Source organism: Python bivittatus, unplaced genomic scaffold (genome assembly GCF_059951505.1).
Source record: "Python bivittatus isolate LINGU-HERP-01145 unplaced genomic scaffold, Pbiv_v1 ctg000480_np1212, whole genome shotgun sequence".
Lineage (NCBI taxonomy): Eukaryota > Metazoa > Chordata > Lepidosauria > Squamata > Pythonidae > Python > Python bivittatus.
In genome coordinates, this window is record NW_028277075.1 from 92,391,197 (window position 1) to 92,418,602 (window position 27,406).

The window sequence follows — 27,406 nt, forward strand, 5'->3', positions numbered from 1 at the left end:
TGAGGTGGAAGTGGTGCTAGACTCTAGACACAGAGGGGAGTGGATTGAATACCTGATACACTGGAAAGGCTACCCAGAGTTGAAGAGGTCATGGGAGGTAGCAACAGATGTGCATGCACCACAATTGGTGCACCACTTTCATGACCAATACCCTAACAAACTCCATTGTGGGAGATCAAGGCTATCAGGAAGGACAGGGTGCATTCCAGGAGGGAGGAGGAGGCAAGAGGCAGCATAGTCTGCAGAAGGAGTGTGACATCCATCCTCGACAACTACCAACCTTGCAGCAGTTTGGTGCTGACCAAGATGAGCAGGAGGGGTTCTTCTATGGGGTAGAGGGTGCCTGGGGATAGCAAGAGACCAAATAGGGAGCAGAGGCATTGACCCAATTCCTTCCACATCAGGCATACAGGATGGGGGGGGGGGGGAGAGACCAATAGCTTCCGATGGAGGGGTGGTAATCACCTCGACAGGTGCAGCTGAGTTACAGGATGCCTCATGTGATCTCAGGGAGTTACTGGCAGAAGAGGGGAACAGCACAGCTACATTTCATTCTCACAGCCCACAATTATTTTCCCCTGTGAACTTGGGAGGAAGGATGAGTCTGAAAGGGAGGGTAATGTAATGGTATATGGGAAAGACCTTGGGAGACTAAGCCAAGAGACGCTGCCAACGGAATGGTCAGTTAAGAGACAGAATAGCCCACAGCTGGATAGTGGGTGGGGCAAGAGGCTCAGAAGAGGCCATCCCTAGTTTCTCAGGCTGTAAAGGAGACAGGAGGAGGACCATACTTTCAGACTTGCAAGATTCTGTCAATGTAGCTTAACAATAAAGTAGAATTAGCTCATCTGGTTGTGATTCCTATCTAGTTTATTTCATGAGGCCAACACCCACCCACCCCCTCCAAGATCCTGAGTACTGTCCCCCAGGGCCATCCTGCTTTGGGCAGCTGTATGGTCCATTTTTTTTCAAACCAGACCTTCCCCATATCTACCAGGTTTCCACGCTGATCCCTGAACAGCTGCTGACCAGGAGTGGTAGGGGGTCTGCACAATGGTGGAAGATATAGAGATAGCTCCCTGCTGCTTCATGATGCTGGGTTTAGCACACTTCAGGAACAGCACTCTTCCATGTCCAGCTGATACTTGGTCTCCCTTTGGATTTAGCTGCACAAAGCACTAGAGTAAAACCAGAGTGAATTTTGACAGATGGCTACATCTACTGATCTAGCCATCTTTCAGAACTCATTTCTGTCTCCTCCTTCACCTCCTTCTTCACCACCACCACCTCGTCCTCATCCTCCAACACCAGCTCCCTAAGGAGAATAAGTGGTGGATATTTTTCTAATAATTAGTGACATCTGATGGAATGTGAGGGATACAAAGCCCCCAGAATCCACCTATTCTTAGCACATTCTGTGCACCATAAATAAGTGCAGCACCCTATACCTGTAGCACATTTTATACCACTTTCCTTTTCTGCCAGTTTTAGAACTAACACTTTAGCTCAGCCATGAGAATGAACCCTTAATTAGCAGAGAGTAGGCAAATGTCTGGAGTTGTCTGTATCTCTTTGCAGCCATCTATTGGTCATCCAGATTTTTCCAAGCCAGATCTGGTAGTCCTGATAAAAAGAAAATGCTTCTTGTTTCACTATGTGGTAAAAGGCTCCAATTTTAAAGGCATCTTCTCTACTTAACTGTCAGATCAGAGGATCATCCCAGAGAGAATAGAAATATTCCCAGAATATTTGTTCACTACAATTTAGGCTTAAACAGCAGCGGAGAAAGAAATAATTTTGTATGTCTGAACTCTTTTTTCCCATGATAAAAGGGAAAATGTGTAGGATGTATCTGCTCTTAGCACACAATGAAATATCACTGCATTTATAAGTTCTGGAATCTAATTTCAGGATTTAAAGCAACACTGGTATCTCAACTCCCATTTTTCAATGTTCACATAGCAAAATCTCATACATACAACTCTAGAATCATTTTATCAAGATATCTGATTGTGTTTTACATTTAAAGCAATCCATAATTGTGCACTGAGGAAACCATTCTTAACACAAAAGAACTATCCTATGAAACCAGGAAATCAAGTCCTGCCACTTTCCATTTCACACACAGTAACTGAGAAGCTTGGAAAAATGTTCAAGGCCTCTCCCCCCACCCCCCACCCCCACCCCCCAATAAAGATGTTAGAAAGAAATCTCCAGGATGAATTTGTGTCATTTCAGTTCTGCTGAACATTCATTCTTATTACATTGTGATGAAAAGGGCAGCAAGAGATTTTGAAGGATTTCTCTGGAGGTTACTAACATTCTGCTAAGTGGGGCAGATGTACCTGTAAAGAGGTTTTCCAAGGCAAGGCAAACACATGGGGCTATTAATTCAGCAGTGCAGAGTTTTTGTTAGGCAATAGTGGTCCAAGAAGATAAGCAGCACCATGGCCTTCACTGAAACTGGATGCTACTAGCAGCAATGAAGATGTATGCTGCAGAGTTGCAGTGTGTCCAATCCCATTCAAAACACACACTGTGTTGGCAATGGCATTTGGCAGTTCGAGATAGTAAAGCGTACACAGTGGGTATTTGGCAATAGGTATTGGTGGCCATCAACAATCTCAAAAGTTGCTGCTACTAAGATAGAGGAATAAGGCTACCAAGTCATCATCAGATTCTGACTCCTAATTGAATCCGCTCTAATACTTGCAGCGGTGATTTCAGTTATATGGCTCCTAAAACAGAGCCTGCCTACCTCCTCCGAGGGAGTTAAAACTTGCAGCCAGTTGACTACGGACTCGACTTGCATCTTGCAATATATCATATTGGATCGCTGATCTCTCTTTCACGAGCAGTGCAATGATGCTCACTGACACTGACTTCCAATACTAATTAAACTCTTGCTGTATATGTTAAGTGGCCTACTTTGATAGGCCATTTGGAGCGAGTGGCAGGGAGAGTCAGATCCCAGCAATTGAATATAATTTATGATTTAGTCCTTAGATATTTGTACCAACAGCAATGGCGTGTATCAGCCATATCCAAACTTAACTTACTGAATTATATATGGCCCCATAAGAAAATTTGCTTAGAAGTCTTGATTCTTACTCTTCATGCTGTGAAATTTGGGACTGCAGAGCCAGATACAGGTATAAGTTAGCAGAAAACTGCCGCAGCCGAGAAATAATATTTTAAGGATTAATTCAAACTTTTTGTTTCCACTGCTCCTCAGATACATAGCCGAACACGCTAAATTACATTTTGTCTGAATCTATATTGCTAGACAGAATGAGGCATGCAATGTTTTTTACGCAATGCGTTATGCTGAAGTTCTTTTATCCTGCATTATTTCCTCCACGCCCCCTGTCAAAACCTTTTCACTGGTTAATATCAATTTGCACTGTATGCCTAATAAAACATCTAAATCTTCATTTTAAATTGAGCCACGCTGCTTTTAGATAAGCAGTTTCACATTTCTTTGGAAGAGCCATCTGCTTCCAAATGACAATGGTTCTCATCAGTAATTTTGAGAGGAAAAACAGTCATTACACTTTAACACATCTCCAAGTGCTGAATAAAGAAGAACATCCAACTACTATTTAAATAAACCACATTCTTTAGATTGCAATGTCTAAGGGCCAAATGTGTCATTGTTATAATAAGAGTATTTATACCGGGTTTCACTGTAACTGAGGCCCAAGGGGAAGTGACATTGTCTCAAACCACAGGCTTTCAACAGAACAGTTTAGCACAAAATATTATTGTTGGTTGTAAATCTATCTGCTACAAATACAGCAATTATCTGTTTGTGCCAACAAAGTCAAAACAGACCCTAGAAATAACTTTTTTTCCTGCCGTGTTTCAAAATGATGTTGAACATCTTGGACAATATTTACCAACAGCAGTGTAAATGCATCAGTGCTGAAATGGTACAATACCAGATCTCCATACTAGGAACATTAGATTCAAACATACGTAGGTTAATATATAATTGTGATACATTTTGGTTTATTGTAATGTGTCATATGTATTCTGTATTGTGCTGTAAACTGCTTACACTCATATGAGTGAAGTGGCAGAAAAGAAGCCTTTGTAATAAATAAATAATCCAACAACCGCCAAATTCCATTTGGCTGATCAAATAGGGTGAGATTTTCCATTTGACAGCTATTTATATACATGTGTTCACAACTACATGTAGTCATAAATTTAATGTTCAGTTATCTGCAACTAGATATAAAGCAGAAAGTCCTTTTAAAGTATTTTTCATATTTCGAAACAAGCTGTTTCCCAAAACCCATTGCATTTTTTATTGTCCATTTCCTTATTTTACAATCAGCCTGAATATTGGATTGATTTAGATAATTTATTTTGCTTCATTCCTTTTATTGACAGCAATCATCAAAAAGCTGTGGGCTTTTAGAACTTTGGGGGACCAGAACTATTATCACCTGGACCACTAACAATGCTTGCTGAGATTGTAGGAAATAGTGTATCTGAAATGACACACGGTCATCACTTTGACATATTATTGGTTCAGTGTGACTGATAATCTCTAGAGAAAGCTGATAGGCTGGGAAAGGTGAAGGAAAGAGAAGAAGGGAATGATCACAAGTAAGGTGGTTGGACTCAGTTACAGTGGCAATGAATGCACTGTTGGAAGACCTAAAGACCAGGTTAGGGACAGACTGTTATGCAGAAAATCTATCTGTGTGGTTGCTAAGCGTCAACAATGATTTGATGGCATATAATCAATCAAATCAATCAAAGTGTATTGATAAAATATTCCAAAGGCAATTATAATTTGATCATATTTATAGTTACAAGATACTTCTCTTCCTGTGTGCAGATGTTCATGTGTACAAGTTTTATTCACTTCAACATGCTAGCAAAGCTTCACAATAATATATATTAGATAAAATCATCTAAAATACACTACTCATTTATTTGCATATGCATAGTAGTTCAGTGCAAATACACACACGCGTATATATATATATATATATATATACACACACACATGTGTGTGTATTTGCATATATATATATATATATGTGTGTGTGTGTGTGTGACTGTATTTGTATGTGTGTGTGTGTGTGTGTGTGTGTGTGTGTATATGTATGTGTGTGTATATATATATATATATATATATATATATATATATATATATATATATATATTGAAGGAGTCATAGGTTCCAACTCATGAGGAAATGAAGAGAAGGAATAAAGGTTTGAGTGAACTGAGGAATTGAAAGCCATAGCAAATTCTATATTCAGATTGTTCTGCACAAAATAAACTCAGACAATGGAGAATTCCTAATACTTCAGAAATAAGTTTTGTAACTTAGAACTTCCAAATTAGACAAGACAATTATGGAAGTATTCCTATTTTGGAAAAAACATAAGTGTTCCATTGTGGTAATAGTAAAATATTTTAACTTTTAGGATGATTTGTGTTTTGTAGCTTTAATTTGGACTGGGATAGGACAGTGATTTAAACCCTGTCATGGCTATATACCTCTGTAATTATCTGATAGAAGGTAGTGCAGCTTTATGAAAAATTGTATTCCTGTATAACATCATACATCAGATGGAAGAGGAAGGACATATCTAGAGAAGTAGTGATCAGAAGGAAGAAATGTACCTAAAGAAGCAATGAGCAGAGGTATCAGCTATGTATTTTCTGGAGTTGGTATTCAGATGTCACACAGAGCCAAGTGATGTGGAATACTCCTTCCTTTATTCTCTGTGGGTGATCTAACTGGAATTTGAAGAACAATACTCCCTTTGGAGCAATTTAAGTAGAATAGTGTGAGGGAAAAGAATACCTCCAGCAATCATAACGGATCTTAACTATCAACAAGAACGGTCTTTAGAGACTGCAAAATGTTCTAAGATGCTCTGTTAGCTTGTAGAAAGTATGGAGGATGTAGTAAAGTTACCTGTGTGTCTGTCTCCGTGCTGTTCCTTTTTCTTCTCCAATGCACTTCAAACTAGCTTTTGGGGCAGAAGCCTGAACAGGAAGCTGGGACAATGATTATTTAGATGCACTCAGTCTATTTGTCTTTAAATCAATTTTAAAGAAGAAGAAACCCAAACAAGAGCCAGGGGAACCCGTTTAGATTAATTGGAATAAAATGCCTTGTAGAAGAAGAAGGAGTTGGTTTAGAAAATGCTTATCAATTCTGCAAACGAAAAGGATTTGTTTGGCATCTAATTAATGTCCATACTAAGGTTGCCAGAACCAATAATAATAATAACAACAACAGCAGCAGCAATAATAGTAATAGTAGTAGTAGTAATAATAGCAATAATAGTAGTAGTAGTAATAATAATGATAATAATAATAATACATTATTATGAAGCACATTTGTGTATGTTTGCTTTTTTATTTGGGGTGCATTTTGATTGGCTTCCCACATGAACTGGATGTTTTCTGCTGAAGAAGACTGGAAACCAAATCAACATGACTGCTGTTTCCATCAACAGGAAATATTTTCCAATTTGAAATCAGATCCCCAGAAAGGTTAGCCACCATACATCTGGCAAGATTATCCTAAGGACTTCCAGGACCACCAGAAACACATAGTAAGTCCCCCTGTTTTTTTCTTATAAGGAACTATATATAAATATGGTCCTGGGGAAGGATATTTCCTCCATTTTATAACTTTGCCAACTCTTTTCAGGTAGATATTCATTTGGATCATAAGGTAGCATCTCTGTGCCATTGTTCTTTTCAATATTCCCTCTGTCCCAAGTAACTACTATTAAATCCTAAGGTGCAATTTGCACATTCAGAAGGAAAAGCTTCAGGGGGTGATTTTCAGTTGGAAAAAATATATCAGGAAAAGGGTTATTTCCCTCACATCTCTTCTCCCTTTCCATTGCCCCAATCTGCCTCTCTCCTGTAGCTTAAAAGAAGCATACAAACCTACACATGGACAGAGAGACAGAAAGGAGAGAAATCACTCATGCCATCCTTGATATGCCCCTAACTTTGCCACGTTTCAGGTGGTAGATCCAGAATCTCCAATCTGATGCCCACAAGCCAGAATAGTCCTGTGCAGGTGTCCTTTAGTGCTGGCCAGATGTTCACCTCCATTTTACTTTTTCATTTTATTTACATTCCTATAGCATTTTAAAGGAAAGCTGATAGACTGCAGAACAGAGGAATCAGCCATTTGTACAAATCAAAAACAGTGCATATCTGCAGCCCAGTGCAATTCCTATGTAGAAAAAAAAATCAGAGTTAAGATGGGCACAGTAGAAGAATCTTTGGAGCCAGAGGTAATGATGGACAATTTGGAATCAATTTTCTTTCTGGTAAATGGAACTTTTGGCAGCAAGGAGATACAAAAAAACATTTCACTCTTTGATTCCATTGAATAATCATTTGAATTTCTGCAGTCCAGATATGGTAATCATAGTTATTTAAGTTTTCACAAACTTACATAATAGTTCACAAAATAATCTGGGGATCCCTATTCTGACAATGCTCATTGTCATTTGTTTGTTTATTTATTTATTTATTCAATCTGTATAGCTGCCCATCTCACATTTATGACTCTGGGGGGCTCACATCATTAAAAACAACCAAATAACACAACCAATAAACAAAATTCAGAAATCAGTAAAACACCCAATAGCCCCCTTTAAAACCAAATTAAGAACCCAAGGGTTCTTGTGGTTTTATCATTAGATAATATCAAGACCTACAAAACAAATTAACAGCTGTCAACAGAAGCTAAATGTTAAGAGGATGGTTCTTGATACAAAAATGCAAGCGCTCAGAAAAGGAGCCTCTTTGATTAAATAAGGGGAGTGGAAAAAGTTAGGCAAGTGTTCAAAATGTTATTTCTTTCAAAATTCAGCTAGAAGGAGATGGGAAAAGCTGTGAGCTGAAAACAAAAATATTGCTGGGGTAGTGGATTTGCTACCTATAGGAATGCTTAAGCTGCTTGACTATCAGTGTATCTGCAAATACCTTCAGTTGCTTGTGATCTCACCTTCCCCAAAAATCCAAACCAAAGTAAACAATGTGTCTGGAATATCTCACCATTTCGTGAATGCATTTTATAAAAGGATAATCAGTGGTGCTGCTTGTCAATTGATTGTATCACTTCTTCACTGTTGCACTGCACAGTGTTAAATGAAAATGAAAGCAATGGAGATATTGGCTCTGTTCTCCTGGCTTCCATGTCCCAAAATGTTATTTCCCTTTAAAGGCATATGTCAATAAAAAGTTGGCATCGTTTTGCCAGGGAAATCAATAATCCAAAACAGAAATGATAAGAAAAACACCAAATGGACAAAAGCTCGAGGAATTCCTCTGTTTGAATATTCGTTTATCATCTGGGAATAAACTAGACAGACATTCAGGCTTCCCTCTAGGGATGCAAGAAGTTCTGGACTGTCTGCAGCTTCCCAGCAGTGATCTGAAAGTGCCAAGGTTGAACCCATATTTCCAGTGTAAATCTTGGTATTGTTGGAAATGTATAGCTGAGCCATAAAAAGTAACACTGCCGCTGGCTGAAATAAAAATAAACAGGCAGGAACGCGGCAGTCTAGCTATGAATTATTTGTGTATGTGCCCCTTAAAAAAGATTAATTTGCCCCTCTGTTTCTAAACTTACGCAAGCTCAATTTGCTTCTCTGAGTAGACACACTTTTTGAAACCCAGTGCAGAGGAAGTGCAATTTAGCTCGCAATTAATCCTTAATGTGATCTAATTATTCCTGACATTTGGGCATCAGGCACTATACTTCAGGGGCTGTATTATTCTCCCGCACTGTAGTAAGCATTTGCATTGAATTCAAGGAAGCGAACCGCTGCCATCAGCTTTCAGTTAAATTAACTTCTCTGCAAACCTGATCGGGAAACAAAAGAGGCATCAGATAATTAACCATGACTAAAGTGGAAGAAAAGCTGACGCTCCCCTATGACCGCACTGTGCTGGTGATGCAGAATAAGGTGCAGTCTGAATCCTTCCTCTCCAAATGTGCAGCTGCGCATTTTATTCCCAAAGATAGATAAATTGTAGGGAATAAGCACAGCTGACAAGTCACAGAGACCTGTATCGGCACAATTCTCGATTTCGCTTAGGGAATTGGACGTTCTCATTTCTACTTGCAGTAGTTGCATTTTGAGGGGTGGGGACGTGACCTCCCCAGGTCTCGCTCTCACCAAAGATAGGGAGAGGACATTTTCAAACCTTGATTTATTTCTGGCTGCAAAGCACTTTGACACCCTAGGGTGAAATTCACCTTCTTAAGAAAGGCCAGCACAAAGTTTATGACTAAATGTACCTGAGTGGATCATAACACTTTTGCTGAGCATCGACAGTAAAAATAATTTTAGCCTCAATGCTGTTTGCTTTATACCACATTTATAAACTAGAAAAACAGTTGAAAAGAAATACACCTCTATTGATGAAAGTCACACAACCTCTCAAGTTGAACGTGAACAGGAAGACAAACGTAAGCTTAAGAAACCAGCTTTATTTATAAAGCAAATATTTTGGTCTGACATTCAGTATCTCACCTGAAGAGGCAAGTAATCACACTTGGTGTTTTTTTCACTGAAGTGCTCTGATTTTATCAAAACAAGCAAACTGCAATCCAGCGTGAGTGAATTCTGGAACTTTCCTATAAATAACATGTCAGATCATTGTTTTTACTGCAAAGTTACAGTGGCTTTAGACCAATTTGTTAGATATGGAACCAGAAGGATTGGAGATCCTCCTTCAAGGACAACTCCCAGGGTTTCTTCTCTAAAGGGATGATTGCTTAAAAAGCCCAAAGAATTCAGGAATCCACTGCTACAATCCTATCCTCTCCTTCATCTATTCCACCATTCCACTAGGACCATGTAATTACAGGGAAATAAAATAACAAAATAAAGCTATTATCGTTGCAATGTCACAATAAGATTTTTTTTTTCTGTTTTGATGTGTTTATTAACTTTGAGTAATATGCTAACTTGGATACTTTCTGATTTTTTTTTTTTTTTTTTTACATGTTAACTTCTGAGATAGAGATGGTGGGACTAGGGATGAATGCATTGATAGAATGACTTGCAATCATCTGGATTGTTCCAGACCCACTTTTTTCCAGTCAAGGAAGAATTCAAAGCAGCAACTTTGCACTAGATCCAAGATCTGATGGTGTGATAGGAATGCCTCGCACAGCTTTGACTATCCTACCTCTAAACACTCAAAACAGTGTTCAGTACACTCAGTACAGTTGACTACTGGTCCTGAGATTCAGTGCAAAATACTGTTTATCTCTTCATTTTTTTTCCTTATATATATATTTAAGCAGGAACCTTTACATTTAGTTTGGATTTCATTTAAGCTGGTAGCAATTCTAATGAGGTCACATCATTAGCCATTTCTTTTTCCTGGTGACTAAATGATCCAGATCAAATTCCTGATCTACACTGGATTCCAAAAATCACATGCAACCCATGCTGAATTATCATAAAATCAAAAGATCATAGAGTTGGAAGGGACCTCAAAGGTCATCTAGTCCAACTTTCTATTCTCTGCAGGATCTGTTAAAACATTTTGCACAGATACCTACCCAACTTGTTGGAAGACTTCTAGTGAAGGGGAATATAATATCTCACAAAGCAAACTATTCCACTGGTTGACAGTTCTTAATGTCAGGACATTTTTCCTAATATTTAGCCTGCATCTACTTCCCTACAGTTTTAACCCATTGGTTCTGATTCTGCCCTCTGGGGCAACAGAAAACAAATCCACTCCTTCTATAGGTTAATCCTTTAGATATCAGAAGATTGCCTTCAAACCTCCCCTTAGCCTTCTCTTTTATAAATTAAACATATCCAGATTCTTCAACCATTCTTGATAGAACTTGGGTTCCAGTCTCCTCATAATTTTGGTACCACTTCTCTGAATTTGCTGCACTTTGTTGATGTCAGTTTTAGACTGTGCTGAATTAGACACAATATCCCAAGCGGGGTCTGACAATGGCAGAGTAGAGTAGACAATTACTTTTTGTGATCTGGAGTCTATTAATAGATCCTAAAAAAGCATCTGCCTTTTTAAAAGGTGGATCACACTGCTGGCTCATGCCAGGAAACCCAGATTCTTTTCATGTGTATTGTTACCAAGGCAGGTCTTCCCACTCTACATTTGGGCCTTTCACTTTTTATTATGGTTTCTTATCCTTCTGAAGACAGACAGTGTAGCTCTGACAGAGTCCCAGTTTCCCATGTGATCAGTTAGCAAGCCCTCTAGGAGCATTTCCTGCATTCTAGAGGCCATCCTCAGAACTTCTTTTTCCTGAAATGTACTGTTACTGTTCCTTATAAGACAGAGTAGAAAACTGAAATTGTTGCACTTAAAAAAATAAAACAAAAAGCACCTCCATATGGAGCTTTGGTGTTAACTGTGGAGCAGTGATACCACTTTGCCCTTCCTTCAGTGGCCTCCATAGGCAGTAAAGCCATTCAATTTCTGTCTGTTGCCATTCAGGAGTCATTGTGAAACAGTTTTGAAGCACTTCAGGTTGGTCGCTTCCTAGCCGTCTGGCTCTTCCTCCCTCTCTCAAGCCAAAGGCACCATGGCACTGTATCACTGTATCATAAGAGTGGAATAGCTTGTCTTGATGTTTTCTCTATCTGGCTTCCTCTCAGAGTGTCCAAGAAAGGATACTGAAGAGGACAAGGATAGATGTGGGCAGTGGTGTTCTGATAAATGTACAACAACCACTTTGTTTGTGCACTGTACCCCTAGCTGCCAAACAACTGACTGACATGCTAGACATCATGGCTCAGCTCTGCTCTCAACCAAAATTCCAGAAAAGTTACCAATTGGCTGTAGTGAGCTGGATGTGGGTCACTTTAGTGAAGCCTATTTTACTGAACAGTTGGAGGAACTATTGGGTAGCTCATCTGAGATATTCAGCATTTCAGGACCTGCTAGGGTGAAAATCTCACAAGTGGTTTGGGAGTATTTTTAAGGACTTGTTGAAAATGTAGTGGTGTGGAAGTGCCAAAGGTATATTACTAACCTTGAATTGAACATGATTGGCATGTTTTTCTCTACATACTCATGTTCCATTTCCAGACTTTTGTTTAGGGAACATTTATTCTTAAAGATATAATGAAAGAGAACCTTTAACATGCTACTGACATTTATGTATGCATACTCTTGGAATGCAAGATTGAACCACCTATATTTTGTTTTTAATGCTATTGTCTTTTTGGAGCCAACGGAGAGAATATTCCAAATGGAATACTTTAATAAAAGTATCAGTCTGGAAATAAATAAGGCTGACAATCTATTTCTAGCTAGAAAATAACAGTTCTGTCCAGGCACTTGGCAATTTACTGGTGAGGTTTCCAATTCAAAACTGACAGCATCTACCCACAAAGGCAAATATTTGCTATTCAGTAGTCTAATATTCAAAGCAAAGAAGTTAATAAAGTAAGCATGACTGCTAAATGTTACTTGGAATGAAGATGCAGAAGATAAAGATATTCTTATTAAGCAGCACAGAAATAGTTACGTAACTGTTTCCCTTAATATATTCCACATAGGAAACAGAAAGATAATCACATTAGGTGAGAAACTGTATGCTTTCTCCTTCAATATGGAACAAACATTTGTTTATTTTCTGAAATAATTACTACCTGGCAAGAATTGTTGTTCAGATAGTTCATTTTGCATAAATAAATGTTATGAAATTTTATTTCATTCCATGTAAATGAAGGGCCATGTAAAGCATGTTGTAGTAGTCCAACTGGGAGGCATGGTTGACTGTAAGCAGTGCCTCCTGATCTAGGAATGGACACCACTGGCACATAAGGTATAATTGTGTGAAGGCTGTCCTGGCCATGGTTGCCCCCTGCTCTTCAAGTAGGAGCTATGAATCCAGGAGGACCCCCAGGAGGACCAACTCTGCCCAGGAAGCATTACTTTGTCATGAGAGAAAATCGCTAGAGGCATATGCCCTAAAACCCACAGCCGCTCAGTTTTGTCAGGGCTGAGTTGAAGCTAGTTATTCCCCATCCAGACCCACATAGCCTCCGGGCACTATGGCATGTGAGCATGCATGTGTAAAACTAAGTGTTGAAACTAGAGTAATCTAACAATGACAGTGAAAAATGCCACGAATCAAATCCTGTTAGCTTCACAACATCTATGTGCAATGTAGCAGATAAGGTTCTGGCCCTTCTGTTAATAATAGGTGCCCAATCAAGCTGGTTGGGCTTGAATATGGAAAGACTTGCCTGAACTTTAAATTTACAAATGAGCGGCTCTCCTAGCTGGACATTTATTGTTGCTAGTGGATCATTTCAAATACCAAATACATCAGGAAACAATTCATTTTTTCCCCCAGAACTAATTAGCAACTGTAAACACAGAACTTTCTCAAATCATTATGAAGTAGGCGACCATCTCTTCTCCACCTCCTCTTCAACACTAGCAACTTCATAGAAATAAATAATAACAATAGCTGTTTAAGTAGCTTAAGTGTGTAGAAGTAATTTGGATGGATCCATTTAGTGCTGTATTTAAATTCAACGGCTTGTGAGTTCACAAAGGCTGCAGAGGAATAGCAGCTGATAGGTTTGTCCTCTGCTGATAAAGGGCAATGTAACAGATTGTATATTTGTTTTGAACATTGGAGATGCTAGTTCAAACTCTCAGCTGAGGGAACAGAGTTATCATGAATTCTAAATCACCATGTAGTGCAGTGTATGTGAGTCTCTCCCTGTGTGTGTGTCACTGTGAGTGTGTCCATATAAATTTTGCTTGTTTTTGCCTGCCATCTGTAGATGCTGCCTTTATTGTTTTATCTCCTGGGTGGTAATGACATGGAATATTCAAAAGCATGGGTGAATGTGTCAACATTATAGCTTATATGGCAGAAGTGAAAGATGGATGTGATTATGGAAAGCCTCAAGCTTAGGAACAAGGAGACTAGAAGCAAAGCAGCTGTAGGCTGAAGGGTTAGAAACTGACATGAGGAGGCTGATTGGGAAGATTTGTTAAGAGCCATGAAAGGAGGAAAGGTAAGGGAGGAAAAATACTGAAAGATGAAGGAAGGAATGGAAAAGAAAAGGTGAAAGCATCACAAGACAAAACTAAGAGGGCCTGCATATTCTAGCAGAAGAGAAAGAAGCTGATGACTGATAAGCTGATATATGTCTCAAAGGGAGGTGAATAATAAGTGGAAAGAATTATATCAGATACCAAATATGGGAAGGAAAAGTTGTGGGTAGAGGAGAAACAGGGATTCTGAGAGAAACAGGCATCTAAGAGAGGATTAAGAGAAAAAGAAAGCAAAGCAACAAAGAATTAAGGGAATATATCAAGAGTTGGCACTTGACAAAAAGGGATAGTAATGAATCTTTTGGAGGGATAGAGATCATGAACCAGGAAATGAGAAGAATGTTGGAAATTGCCTATGTTCCTCTACATCAAGTAGCACATTAACTTCAGAGGTGACATGATTACAAGGTCTAAAACAAGGAGTTGTGGCACAGCACAATGGGGCTGGGACACATGCTGTCTCTCACATACACTTTCCCCCCTAAAACTACTCCTTTTCCTCCTTTTCATTTCTTTTTGAAATACCTTCTTCTGTGTTTTACAAGCAGTAGATTGTAAGAAGGGTTAGATATTGGTTGAGGGAGATCGGAATTGATCACTTGGAGAAGGCTTTTTCAAGTTCATAGGCTGAAGGCCACATGACATTAAAGGGTCACGTGGATTCCTGAGCTACAGGTTGCCTTCATCAGCTCAGAACTGTTAACCTCCTTGTTCTTCTTTAGCATTCTTTCTTTTGGTTAGTAAGATCACATCCTACAGAGAGAACAGTGCTTCTCTTGTTATCTGTGGCAGTGAAAGTCTTTCTCCAGAAAGACTCAGTTATGGCTGGCTGTTTCCTTCCTGCATACAAGTACAGAAAACATATTCAAGGGAGATAAACACTCAAATTACTATTACTACTCTGCACATATATGTGTGGGGGGTATGCATGTGGGGGCTTTTTTCTTTTGCTCTTTAGAAGTAAGCTTAGATGAATGTCCCATGAAGACTGCATTAAGATCTTCAGAACCAACAAAGTAAGTGATCTGATTATTTGTAAATTTTATTAGCATCTCTAAAAGTACTTCACCCATTCATGCTATGACTGGGATAAGTAACATAAGATTAAAGACAACAATGGAGTTTCCTATTGCTAGGAAATTCTTATAAAAGCTCTTCTTTTTGCAACCACATTACTGCTGCAGAAGCCCTTGAATGAAATGGCCTCTTATATGCCGCTGCATTTATTGGTATCACCATTTAGGATAATGATAAAGAGTGCAGAGAAAGAAACAGGAACAGAGGAAAAAAATAGCTGCCCTTTTGCAACTTAAGGTGTTGCTACTACAGGTTCCACTTCTGGGGAAAATGGTAAGGGAAAGGATGTGCACTTCGACACTGGGGTGGCTTTAGGAATGGCAAGAGATCAGTCAAGGCAGGCATGAGATTTCCCTTCCCAAATCCTTGAGGCTTACAAAACTTACCAAAAGACTCAAATGAACTTCTCAAATATCTGTACATAAAGGAAACCTAATTGTCTGTCCTGAATTATAGTTCCAAATAATTTCAAGCATGTACAATGAATTGAAATGGTCCAAACTAGAGTGGAAGTGTGTCAAGATACCTAGAGATGACAAGATCTAGCTCCTGTTAGACAAATGTATTAAACCTGCTACAAAACAAAGTGCAATTGTTATCATTCTATAACTGCTAATTCATTATCATTAATTATTCTTTTAATAGCTGTCTATCAGTACATTACAGACCTTGTATACAAATAAACTATGATTTTAAAAAGTTAATACCTTTACTGTTGGGGGGAATCACACTATAAAATACAGTCACTTAAATATCTTCATTCTTTCTGATCTCATTTTCTAAGGTTTTTTTTTTTTTTTTAATCTCTCCTTCCTATGACATAAGAAAGGTGTTATGTATTTTCCGGTCTTCAACACTGTCTTCTCTTGTCTTGCATTTTACCTTAAAGCTTTCTCAATTTCATTACTAGCTGCTGTTACACAAAATGATTGTCTTGGGGACATGGAACAGCACTCTTCATTTTGTACTTTGCTGAAGAAACAAGGAAATATGAAGATTTAATATAATCTCGTCAGTAGACCACAATGTTGGGCAGAAGCCTGTAGGGTTCTGTTCTCTTCTCTTCTATAGCTCTCGGCCACAGAGAAAACAAGATTTTTTTATTATGATGATTAAATATGTTTTATTAAAGCTTTTTCCTGACATTTTTCATATGTTGCTTCTTTCACCTATTACTTTCCTTTCCTCTCATTTTCTCCTGTTCCATTTTCCTTTGAGGTCTCTGTGTTCTCCTTACTTTTGTTGTAAATGACATCTGGTATACTATTTTTTTCCCCCTTCCTTTCCTCTACCTTTGCTTTGCAGTCTGTATCTGATCTTCTAGGTCAGAAAAGAAATATGGAACACATGCTTGGCTGATATTGTTCATTCTAATGTGAGATATTTTTTAAAAAGCACCTCTTCATTCTCTGAAAGTGCATTTCTTCAAGGATTTTAATCAGTGACATTGTGAAGATTCTGCTTAGGACATTAAAAGAAAAGTAAGCCCAGCTTTTACAGCTGGAATAGTTCAAAAGAAACCAAGATAACTCTTTACTTACACAAAGTCTCATCAGATTCGTCAGGGCAGTCCGGGTCTCCATCACAAAGCCAATTCTGAGACACACAGGTCACGTGATCATGGCAAAGAAACTCGCCTACATCACATGAGTGTTCTGTAAACAAAAGCAAAGGTGAATAATGGAAATGGTTAATGGGTCATTAAAAAATAAGCAAGGCAATTAATGAAACAAGAAACATGCAATCGAAAATGCTTTTCCTTCCATGAAATCCAAAATAACAACATTAAACACAAACTGCATTTGTGATTTCCCACAGATATGACACACCCTCAGAAATATCATGTATATATATATGCTCAAAGTATCCTATTTCATTGAAGAGCATGCCTACAAGTGCACAAATCAAATGTATGCTGGAGGGGAAAAAATACACAATTATACCCCACAGTGCTCTCTTCTGCTAATTTGCCCATTTTGTTAAAGCCATAGCAGCGGTTCCCAAACTATTTCTGTTTATGGTCCCCCAAGCAGATCCTGAACTGTGCTGCAACACTTCAAGGCACCACCACAAACTCACCAATAGTTCTGCTTAAGTAGGAAAATACCCCTGTGGGTTCTCTCCAATGCCCTGGGGTGCTGTGGGGCACAGTTTGGGAACCGTGGAGCCCTACAGTTGTCGGTAAAGCCCTTTAGGTGCCTCATAACTTGGAGGGCACAAACCTTCAGAATCAGAAATAGGGATAGAGTGATTACATGACATGACAAACATTTTGATCCCTTCCTCCTCCATGGCACTTATTTTGTCACAAAGGCAACTCAAGCAAGACATCTAAAAAGAATCTGTTTTTATCCTAAGAACAGAAAATCATTTGCAGTCCAAAAAGGAATGTGAGGTCTACATTCCAGTTTTGATATGGCTGAAGTTAAAACAGTGCCCAAACAAGCATCCCAAACAAGAAAGAGCATCAGTTGAATACACCTTTACCCTTCAGGCCTACTCAGAGGTAAGCATGGCCATTAGCTGAGATAGAAGCAAGTCGCATTAGAGAAAGTGCAGTTTAGACTGTAGCCTCTTTAGAGAAATTTAAATAGGAAGCAAAACCTGCAAATAACACCGAAGTGGGTTTATCCAACCCACCTCTCCCACGTTTTCCTTTATTTGTCCTGTCAATACAAAACCATCTACAAAACCACTTTTGAGTGTTTGGATAAAGTAGACACAGTTCCATCCCAGATATGCCTATTCAGATATGAGTTCAGCTGATTTCAGTCAGACATATTCCTAATATAATATAATAATATCTACTCAAATCATCATAAGGAAAAAAAAACATTCATAATCTGTGCTTCATGGAAAATACAGTGTTGTGAAGTGGGGGAAGAAGCAATAGATTAAGTTTTCCAAATTACCATTTTTTACTATGATCAGGTTGTCTTTGTCCTTAACTGGCTACAGGAAGTTTACAGTTCCAGTGAAATCAAGAAGACTTATTCACCCGTGATTACATGGGCATTGAATGGGTATCTCCAGGAAAAGCCCCCTAGATGGGGAGGGAGGGAGGGAGGGAGGGAGGGAGGGATAGATAGATAGATAGATAGATAGATAGATAGATAGATAGATAGATAGATAGATAGATGGAATCTGCTTTCAGAGTACGTTGATTTTAGCTGGGTGGATCCTGTTTTCTCCTGGGCATTTTTTTTCAGGGACTGTGCTTTAGAAAATATGGTGGTCCCAAGACATTTGGGGCAGTTACAGAATTCTTCCACTAGTAGTCAAGAGGGCAGTTCAGTATTCAGTACCAATTTGTCATTATGGGGTGTCAGGATTATCCCCCATCACTGGAGGATATGGGAGGAAGACAGCAGTGTGCAGGCAGGATTTCTATAGCACCACCCTTGGGCATGTTAGTGTACGCTGATACGATTGAACTAGAAGCCAATCAAGACTTGACTATAAGGCGTCTGGGATGCCTTATAACCTAAGCATGTAAAAAACAACAAAAGCAGCATGACCTTTACAAAGCCAGGAAAGACTTTGATTTATTATGCCTTCTCTGTATGGCGCCTGCCCTGTGGAATGATCTCCCCCCTGCAATTTGACTAGCCTGGCTACCCTATTAGCCTTTGGGAAGGCTTTGAGGACCTGGATGTTCCCTTGAGCATTGGGACCAAGAAGCTGATGAGCTCATCCTGAGAGGAATGGCATATGGTGGGGCACACCAGCTGTGTGTTTGCCATTGTGATTTTTTAAATGAGATTTATTACATTCTGTTTTTATAGTTATATACCATCAGGAGTCACATTTTTGGAGGGGGGACCATATAAATCCTTTAATTATTGTTGGTCACACAGTCAGCCAGATATTTAGACTGGATTTGGCCTTTTTATCTACCTATCAAGTCCATTCCAAAGACCTGGGATAGGGAGATTTGATGGTGTTAAAGGTATTGCAGGATGTAAGCTGTTCCAAGTAAAGCTGCCTTTGCAATTGACTGATGATGATTTTGTCAATGCCAGGGGTGTTCAAGTAGTACTCCAGATGTTTTGGGACTGTGCCCAAGGCACCCATTGCTATTAGTACTTGGTACTATCTTTGTTTTCTTTTGCCACAGTCATTCTATTTCTATTTGTAGGTCTTCGTATTTTGTGATTTTCTCTGGTTCTTTCTCATTCTCATTCTCATTCTCATTCTCATTCTCATTCATTATTTCTGCTGCCACAAACTGTGGTAATGACAGCTTTTTTTGCAAAGATTTTAGAAAAGCTAACTTTGGGTGTTGACATGCTCTGGAGCTCATATATGTGACAAATTTAATTACAGCTTTGATATATGTTTAATTTCTTCATAAATGTCCCTCAGTAGGTTTCTGTGTCATCAGCATTTTGTTCAGTGTGTCTTGCTCCCAGGGAAATGGGTTTAGGATTACAACTGGAGAAAGTGAAACAGTTTAATAAATACTTGTGAAATACCCTGAAATTAATTGGCATCTGCAACAACACTGTAGAATTGCTATAATTGTAAGAAATATGTCTGGAGTACATGCTAAAAGACTCTTCAGTTTTAAAGAACAACCATATTGTTCTTCAGATCCTGGAACAATGATGCATTATCCTTCTAGAAGCAGCTTGTTACAAACTGCTGTTTATTTTATTCTGGACCAGGTATGCTGTTTTCAAAGTCAGAGTACAAAAGTATATTCAGATGAATTCACTTCTACCTTCAGGGTTGATCAATGGTTTGCATTATTAAAAATAGCACATATATATAATCAAAGCAACATTTTACATGTAAGCATATAAAACAGAGCAATGCAACTTCTGAATGTAGAAGGGAATATTCTTTTCAGATGTCTTCCTTTTTCACAAAGCAGGAAGTATTGCCCTCTGCTCTGAAAGAAAGGGAAACACAGGGAGCATGGCTTTTAAAATTTTTCCCAACCCCTTAGTAGAAGTGTTGTCCTAGGTCATGTGAACAGTCCATTCTTTCTTTAGACAACTTTTCCCATTACACCAAATTTGGCTTCATTATTTTCTATTTTCAGAGAGTCATTTCACTGTAAGACAGAATGCTGAGCCCCTTTACATGATTTTTTCCAACATTCCATTTGGTTGGGTCAGAAAGACACCCCCCCCCAAAAAAAACCACACTAGTTAGTTAAAAAGTGGAAGATTATGGATCCTATTGGAGGAGATTAGGGTTGAAACAGTTCAAAATTTCAGTTTTATGGTTCTGTATTTAAGTTTATACCCCAAATCAGAGCAGAGCTTAAATGTAACCTCAGATGTCATTTTTACTGCAGCAAATTCATAATATCATTCCCTTTTACAAGATTCCTATGAGGGATGTAGGAAAGTGCCTGATACTGAACCAGGGAAGAACTTTATTTATTAGATTTTTATCCCATGTTTATTTTGTTATCCTATCCTCTGATTTTCCCCACCACCACCACAAGACCCTGAGGTGGGTTGGGCTAAGAGAGGGTGACTGGCCCAAACTCACCCAGCTGGTTTTCATGCCTAAAGCAGAATGAGAACTCACAGTCTCCTGGTTTCTAGCCCAGCACCTTAACTACTACCCCAAACTAACTCTCCATTTACTCAGTCTTGCTGGTATCATGGATGAACCTTTATTAACTCAAGGGGCACATTTTTCTAGTTCACTTTTGAGGGCTACATGCCCCGGGGGGGTGAAGTCAAAGTCAAAATGGGCAGAGCCACTCCCTACTGTCTTTGTCATATAAATATCCCCATTTCTTCATATATATCCACACATTAACAATACACCCATCCATATACGCATATCAAGAATTGTATCTTATATAACACACACCCTTAAAACAATTACACTTGAACTCAAATGTTCCGTGAGAATCCAAGAGAAGCATTTTTGAAACCTAACTGTCTGAAAGCTGGGGTGACCTCTGTAAAAGTTGCAGCATATACAAAGGGAAAGGATATTCTTTCCCCTACGGTTGTAATCTGCAGAAACATCTGTGCTACGTAGCAGTCAGGGTTGGAACAGACAGGCAGGGCTTTCAGTGCTACCAATGGAAGGTGTCTTTGATCCAGCGTAATTGCCAGTAGAAGAGAAGGAAAGCAGAGGCTTGCTGGGGCAGATAGAAGAGATTCTGTGGGAGCCCAAGCAACATTCTCAGTAATAGTGCTCCAGAGTTTGAGAGAAAAAATTCTTATTCTGATGTGGAAATGCTGAATCTGCATCCTTTTACATAAAAAGGCTGTGCTTTTCAAATGTACTAAACTCCTTCACAATTAGTCTATGGAAAAAATTCAATGTGAAAGAAAAAAAGCCTTATTTTCCTATAAAATCAATAACAGATGCTTGATTGTCTCATTTAGAAGGCTGATCAATTTGATGAGCAATTTTAAAGCAATAAATGCACACTTGTGATTCATCTGTTGTGTGTAGGGACTGAGTTTTATTCATTTATTCTGCATGTCTTATACTTTCTTTAGAACTCAAAATGTAGTGCTTTGGCACTGATGAAATACAATTCTACATCTATCTAGCCTGCCTGGATTGGAGTTTTTTTAATGTGAAATGCAATTGTTACAACCCCTTAATGAATAATGCTTGTCATATCATTAGTGAGTAGTAATAATATTCTTCCCCACATACATACATGCACAAACACACTCCTTTAGAAGGATCATATGCATTTTCTGTGCATAAGGCACAGAAAAAAATAATTTTAAGAGAAAATACGGTCTCCTGTAGTCTTATTAGTTGCCGAATAGAAAAATAAGGAAGAAATATTGATTGAAAACCAATAGATTTATCTGGTTATAGGGAGTAACAGGATTGTTATTTTTCTGTTTTTTAAGTTATTTAACATCAGTTTAGGGGGTTGTTCACTTCCATAGATGAGTTGATGGTACTCATATTCCAAACTGAAAACCTCTTTTTAAAAACAGAACAAAGCTGGATGGGGAGTACACGGCACCTTATCTCCATGAAATGGACCAATGCAATTAGATGTATGCAGATGAAGCTATAGCCAGAAGAACTTTGGAAAAATAGAACAATTAAACATATTTTTCTATTAGATGATTCTGCGAAATTTCTTGTCAAGATTCACACCAGGCCTTGGCAGTAAATCGCAGCTCTACTGATATTTAGACCCATATTCAGAACCTGGCTTAACCTGGCAAAAGAATCTTGTATGTAATTTGACTAGGTTAGAATATTGGAGACAAGAATGAAGTCTTCACACAAGCGATTACCCACTTCCATGCACAGAATATTTATTTATGCTCCAAAGTCTATACTCAAGGATTTTCCTTCCCACCTTTCTGAGCTTAGCCAGTCTTTTGACAACTTTGAGAGGCAACTGAAATATGTTTACATAACATGTTTTCTCTAGTCTGAGAACGGCTGGCTCCTGCCTCACCCATCTCAGACCTTACACCAGCCCATCCCCATTTTCTCTTTTTCTCTCCTCTTAGCCTGGAAGTATCAGGTGCTTTCCTCCTTCCCTCCTTCTGGCCCTGCCTTGAAATGACTAGATTCCCATCTTTCAGGTCTTTGTACCCTCCTTCTTCCTGATGTAGGACAGTAGGAGGGGGGAAGTGTATTTCCATCCCTTCTAATAAGGAACTCCCCCAATTTTAGAACATTTTCTTCTGCATATGGAGCAGTCTGTGTCTGCCTCTTTCATTATTCATACATTTATCTCCCTATTGAAACAAATTCCCCTTCCTCTCAGAATCAGAACTGCTGGCAGGCACAGAAGTCTGATTGTATGGCCTCTCAGGCACCTCGGTTTTAAGAATACTGCAATTGGAATACAGAGAATACTGCAAATGCAGTTGTTGAAGAGATACATGAATATCACTTGGTGCCTCTCAGTAATCAGGTCAACCATCCAATAAATCAGATGTTCCAATCTGTTCTTCCCACTGCACTGAGACAAAATATGTTCCATCTCAAATTCTTCCTCCCCAACAACTAAGTTGAGGGTAGGTAGAGCAACAGTATCCAAAGGAAAAAGTGTCTGTTCCAGAATAGGAGGGAATGGTAGAAAACTACATGTATCTTCAGTGTGGCTGGAAGTTGCAGGCTAAAGGTCACAGCACTAATACTTGGAGTCCAGCTTCTTAGATAATCACATGGTAGGAACAAAATTGGTAGAAAGTCAGATGCATTCTCCATCAATGATGGGGATATTCTTGATAATGATGGTCAGCAAAGCCCTAACAGGAGACCTTGGGACAATCTAGTTGATCTCTAAGCTATGCTGAGTGGCTTCACATTCCTGGAGAAAATGGGAGGACCCTGGAATGGAGGCTGGCCAAGAAGCATTCAGCAGCAAGCACAGGTAATAACTGTAGGTGACTGTAATGACAACATTTGAGTGGAGGCATGCACTGAGTTATTATAAGCTAACACAGACATAGGAAAAGAGTCAGGCCAATTTTCTTGCTGGCAGTTTACATAGCAAATGAGATATCATTCTATAGTGACATTGTCCCCTCTGTTTCTTCATCTGACTGTGATTGATGGGCAGAAGACAGATAGGTTTTACAACCAATAGCTGAAATAAAGCTGTCAAGGATAGGGAGTAGGTATATGTTCTGCTTTCTTTGGGGGAAGATATATTATCTTGCCATGACCATTGGCCAGCTGGACATGTGGGAATATCTAAAATCTCCCATCTATTTTTTCTGTGACTTTTACTACTGTACCATCATATTAGAACAGAAAATGTAACTACTTGTTATGGCAAGTTTTCTCTGTTCTCAGGAAAAGGGAGAGGGAAAAGACATGAGAAACCCTGAAAGTAATCTATCCAGACTTATATGTATAGATCCTGCTTTTGCCAAGCATATTATCAATCAGGTAAAGGAGGAGTTTCCCTTCCAGCCTCAAGAATCTCACAGATTTAGAGGGAGTCAGAATGTTCTGGGTACAGAATGGAGGCCAAAAGGATTGTCAGGAAATAAACATTCTGACTTTTGTGATAAAGCATCAGCTTACATGTTCTGTAAACTAAGAATGTCAGCAATACATATATTAATAAAAAACAAAAACAATCTGTGATGAGTTCAGGAAGATTGAGATCCCTGCAGGCTGGAAGTCTTACATCCTGGGGAGTCAAAGCTGAGGACATCTGGTTCCAATCGATACATGGATTATGAGTATGTCAGCAGTTGATTCCCAAGACTACTGGAAAATGTAATGGAGAGGCTAAATTAAGTGGGAGCTGAGAAGTATATGAAACTAGAAAATGACCACTATTTTCAAAGATCATAAACGTCATTCATGATGTAACATATCCAAGTGGGAATAGCAAGATGGGTATGGATTTATGTATGTTTGCAAAATGGGTCTTGGACAGATCCAGTAGGGCTGTTCTAATCTTTTTATTAGAAAGCCAATATTTGTACTGTCATATCTACAGCTCCAATGCTCCTAATTAATGTGAAATTAGAGACAAAATCATGATCTACATTGGTATTCACAAAAATGCATTTGTTTTCTATAACATTTGATTTTAAAATTAACATACTATGTTGATTATAATTTACAATCTATTTTAAAAGGTCGTTTTTCATATCAACTGCATACTGATGCATTCTTAGGATCACTTCCCAAGTGTCCTAAGATTAGTTTCCTTCATAATGCTAACGTATATGCTGGCTTCAACTCTGCATACAGATAGACTGCTTAAATTCTATTGATTTTAGTGGAATGGATGCAGCCAAACTATGCAGGATTGCATCTGCTATTTTTCATCAACACCTCATGGTTTCCACTCTCTGGTCATCCTTCAGTGATCTTTATGGTCCATAGTATGAGAGTTAGTTCTCAGAGTCAGTAAAAATAAGGTAAGAACAAATCTGACCTTTACAAAAACAAAGGACAGATGAAAGAGGCCAAAAGCAGGGGCCAAGAATTCCCTTATGTAGGGTAAGAAGGATAACAAAATGCAAGAGAATTTGCATTTATAAGTAGAGTTAGTCCTTGAATCACAGCAGTTGCTGAAATTGTTTTGCTTAATTTTCTTCCATAACTATTTCTTACCCTAAGCTCTTGGACTTTCCTGTGAGCTTGTCTGATTGGTTCCAGTCCTGCTTAATGGGTAGCACATAGCTATGTTAACAGATCTGTATCCAGTTAATACATCCATAACAAGCTATGGTTGTATATAAAGGATGACACAGGCATCATTTCATTGTGAAAAGAGTATTTGTGTCATGACATCTGACACAAGTGCACTGTTTACATCATTTATGTCATTTCATCATTTGCCCCTCCCTGCAGATGTCTGTGTTTATATTCTAGCAATGCATCATGGAGTAGAAAGGAGCATCTGGAGCAAAATCACATCATTGGTGATCAAGCAGAACTCTACACCTGCAACTCTATTTATACTATGGCCAATTGGCAATAGGTGAAATCTAGAAGGGCATGAATTTAATTCTATTTTTACAATGACAAATTCCTACCCCTTTGGATTACTGCATCCCTTAATCCATTTACTTAATTCTTCTTTTTCTTAGTTTATTCCAGTGTTTCTCAACCTTGCTGGCTGGGGAATTCTGAGAGTTGAAGTCCACACACCTTCAAGCTGCCAAGGTTGAGAAACACTGGTCTATTCTATGTAAATGGGTGTCAACCTATGCAAATCATTAGGACTCCCTAACCTGAGAAGTGGCTGCAAATTTTACCTGTCTTTTTTTTTTTTTAATTTTCCAAAAGTACTTTTATCTATTCAGAAAATGTCTATTAAGAACAGAATAAGGGCACAGTTTGAATACAGATGGCAACCATTGTCTGCTTATAAATGTGAAAATTATCCTTTGAAGACATCCAGTTAGACCCCAAATGAAGCTAAAGCATAATGGTTGTTTGTCTTTGGTCATATTTTCTCTTTGAGATCAAAGGTATACCCTGGGTTTGTTAGCTGGCTGAATGTAAATTAAGAAAAGAGGGTCAATAGGCCTTTTTAAAGGGAAAAAAAGGGGGGGGGTTATAATTAAGTACTTTTTCAGAATTCAGATCCGGTTATACTAAATTACAATTTTAGTTTAAGTTAATTGTTGCAATAGTTGAATAAATTGGAGATGTTTTTCTACTCACTTAGATCCTCCTGTTCCCTCTTATATTACTCGCTCAGTTTTCTCTGTCAGACCAGAGGTCCATCTAACTTTTAAATTGTATCCTCTGCCTTTTCAAATGCTTCCATCATTTTTCCATCAGATTCTTTAGAATCCAATTTAGGTCTCCTGTCTTCAAAGTGCTTTAAACTGCATCTACTCAAAGAGTCCAGAGACATCTCCCCAAAATCAAATTTCTCATATGCTAGCACTTTGTAAAGTAAACAAAACACAAATAGCATGGTGGTTTATCTCTTCATCAGAGGCTGAAATGTGTTTATTGATCTGTCTTTGGAGACCTTGAAGAACATTAGCATCATCCCACTGAGAGTTAGGGAGGAAAGTTGCCTGGACCTCACACTTCATATTTGCTTCTAGTCCACCTGTCTGCAACTGGGGAAGGGAGAGTCAAAAACTATTAGATGTTGTGCTGATATAGACCTGTACAACAATCAGTGTGATATCTGATTATGACTTATTGTAAGCTTAAGCAAACTAGGACACACAAATATGTTCTACTTTCTAAAACATTTCAGTTCTATTTCTGCATCAGTTTATGAATATTTATTAAAAAGACCACATGAACAAATGTTCATGCAATATTTTCTAACATGCTTTTACATTACTGAGTAGCTTTTTTTACCAGCAGATATATTAAACAAAATAGAAGCCATGTTACAGTACATTTTGAAACTGCTACTTACAATGGTGGGGGCCAATATGGTGTAATGGTTAAGATGCTGGGCTAGGAGCAGAAAGAACCAGTTTCTTGTCCTCCCTTGGGCAAAGAAACCACTAGGCAGCCTTGGGTCAGCCACTGCTTCTCAGCCCAACTGAGTATCAGACTCTGAGACAAGCTGCTTTTTAAAAAAAAATCCCCTCATCATATCATGCATTGCTAGCTTCGCTATGTCAGCTGCAACCAGTGCAGTGCGAAACAACTAAACCCTGCAATCAAGTCAGACAAACTCCAAGAAAAATAATAACTACAACTTGTGATCATCTTTAACAAAGTCCCCGTGTAATTTTTTTCTGATGCAACAGTACAGTCAAAGTCATTGTGCATAAAGATTTTATGAACTAGCCTCTTCTAATATGGTTTACTTATAGTGGAATCA

General features: G+C 38.6%; 1 protein-coding gene across 1 annotated transcript in view; it reads right to left on the reverse strand.

The window, feature by feature from the left end:
- The window catches only part of LRP1B (LDL receptor related protein 1B), a 715,984-nt gene extending 698,527 nt beyond the window's left edge, over positions 1–17,457 (reverse strand). Inside the window, exons 1-2 of the mRNA XM_088145133.1 lie at positions 17,388–17,457; positions 16,709–16,820 (exon numbers count right to left, since the gene is read on the reverse strand). Of these exons, the coding sequence (XP_088001259.1) occupies positions 16,709–16,820; positions 17,388–17,457 (182 nt within the window). The remainder of the gene's footprint in view (positions 1–16,708; positions 16,821–17,387) is intronic.
- Positions 17,458–27,406: the final 9,949 nt, after the last annotated feature.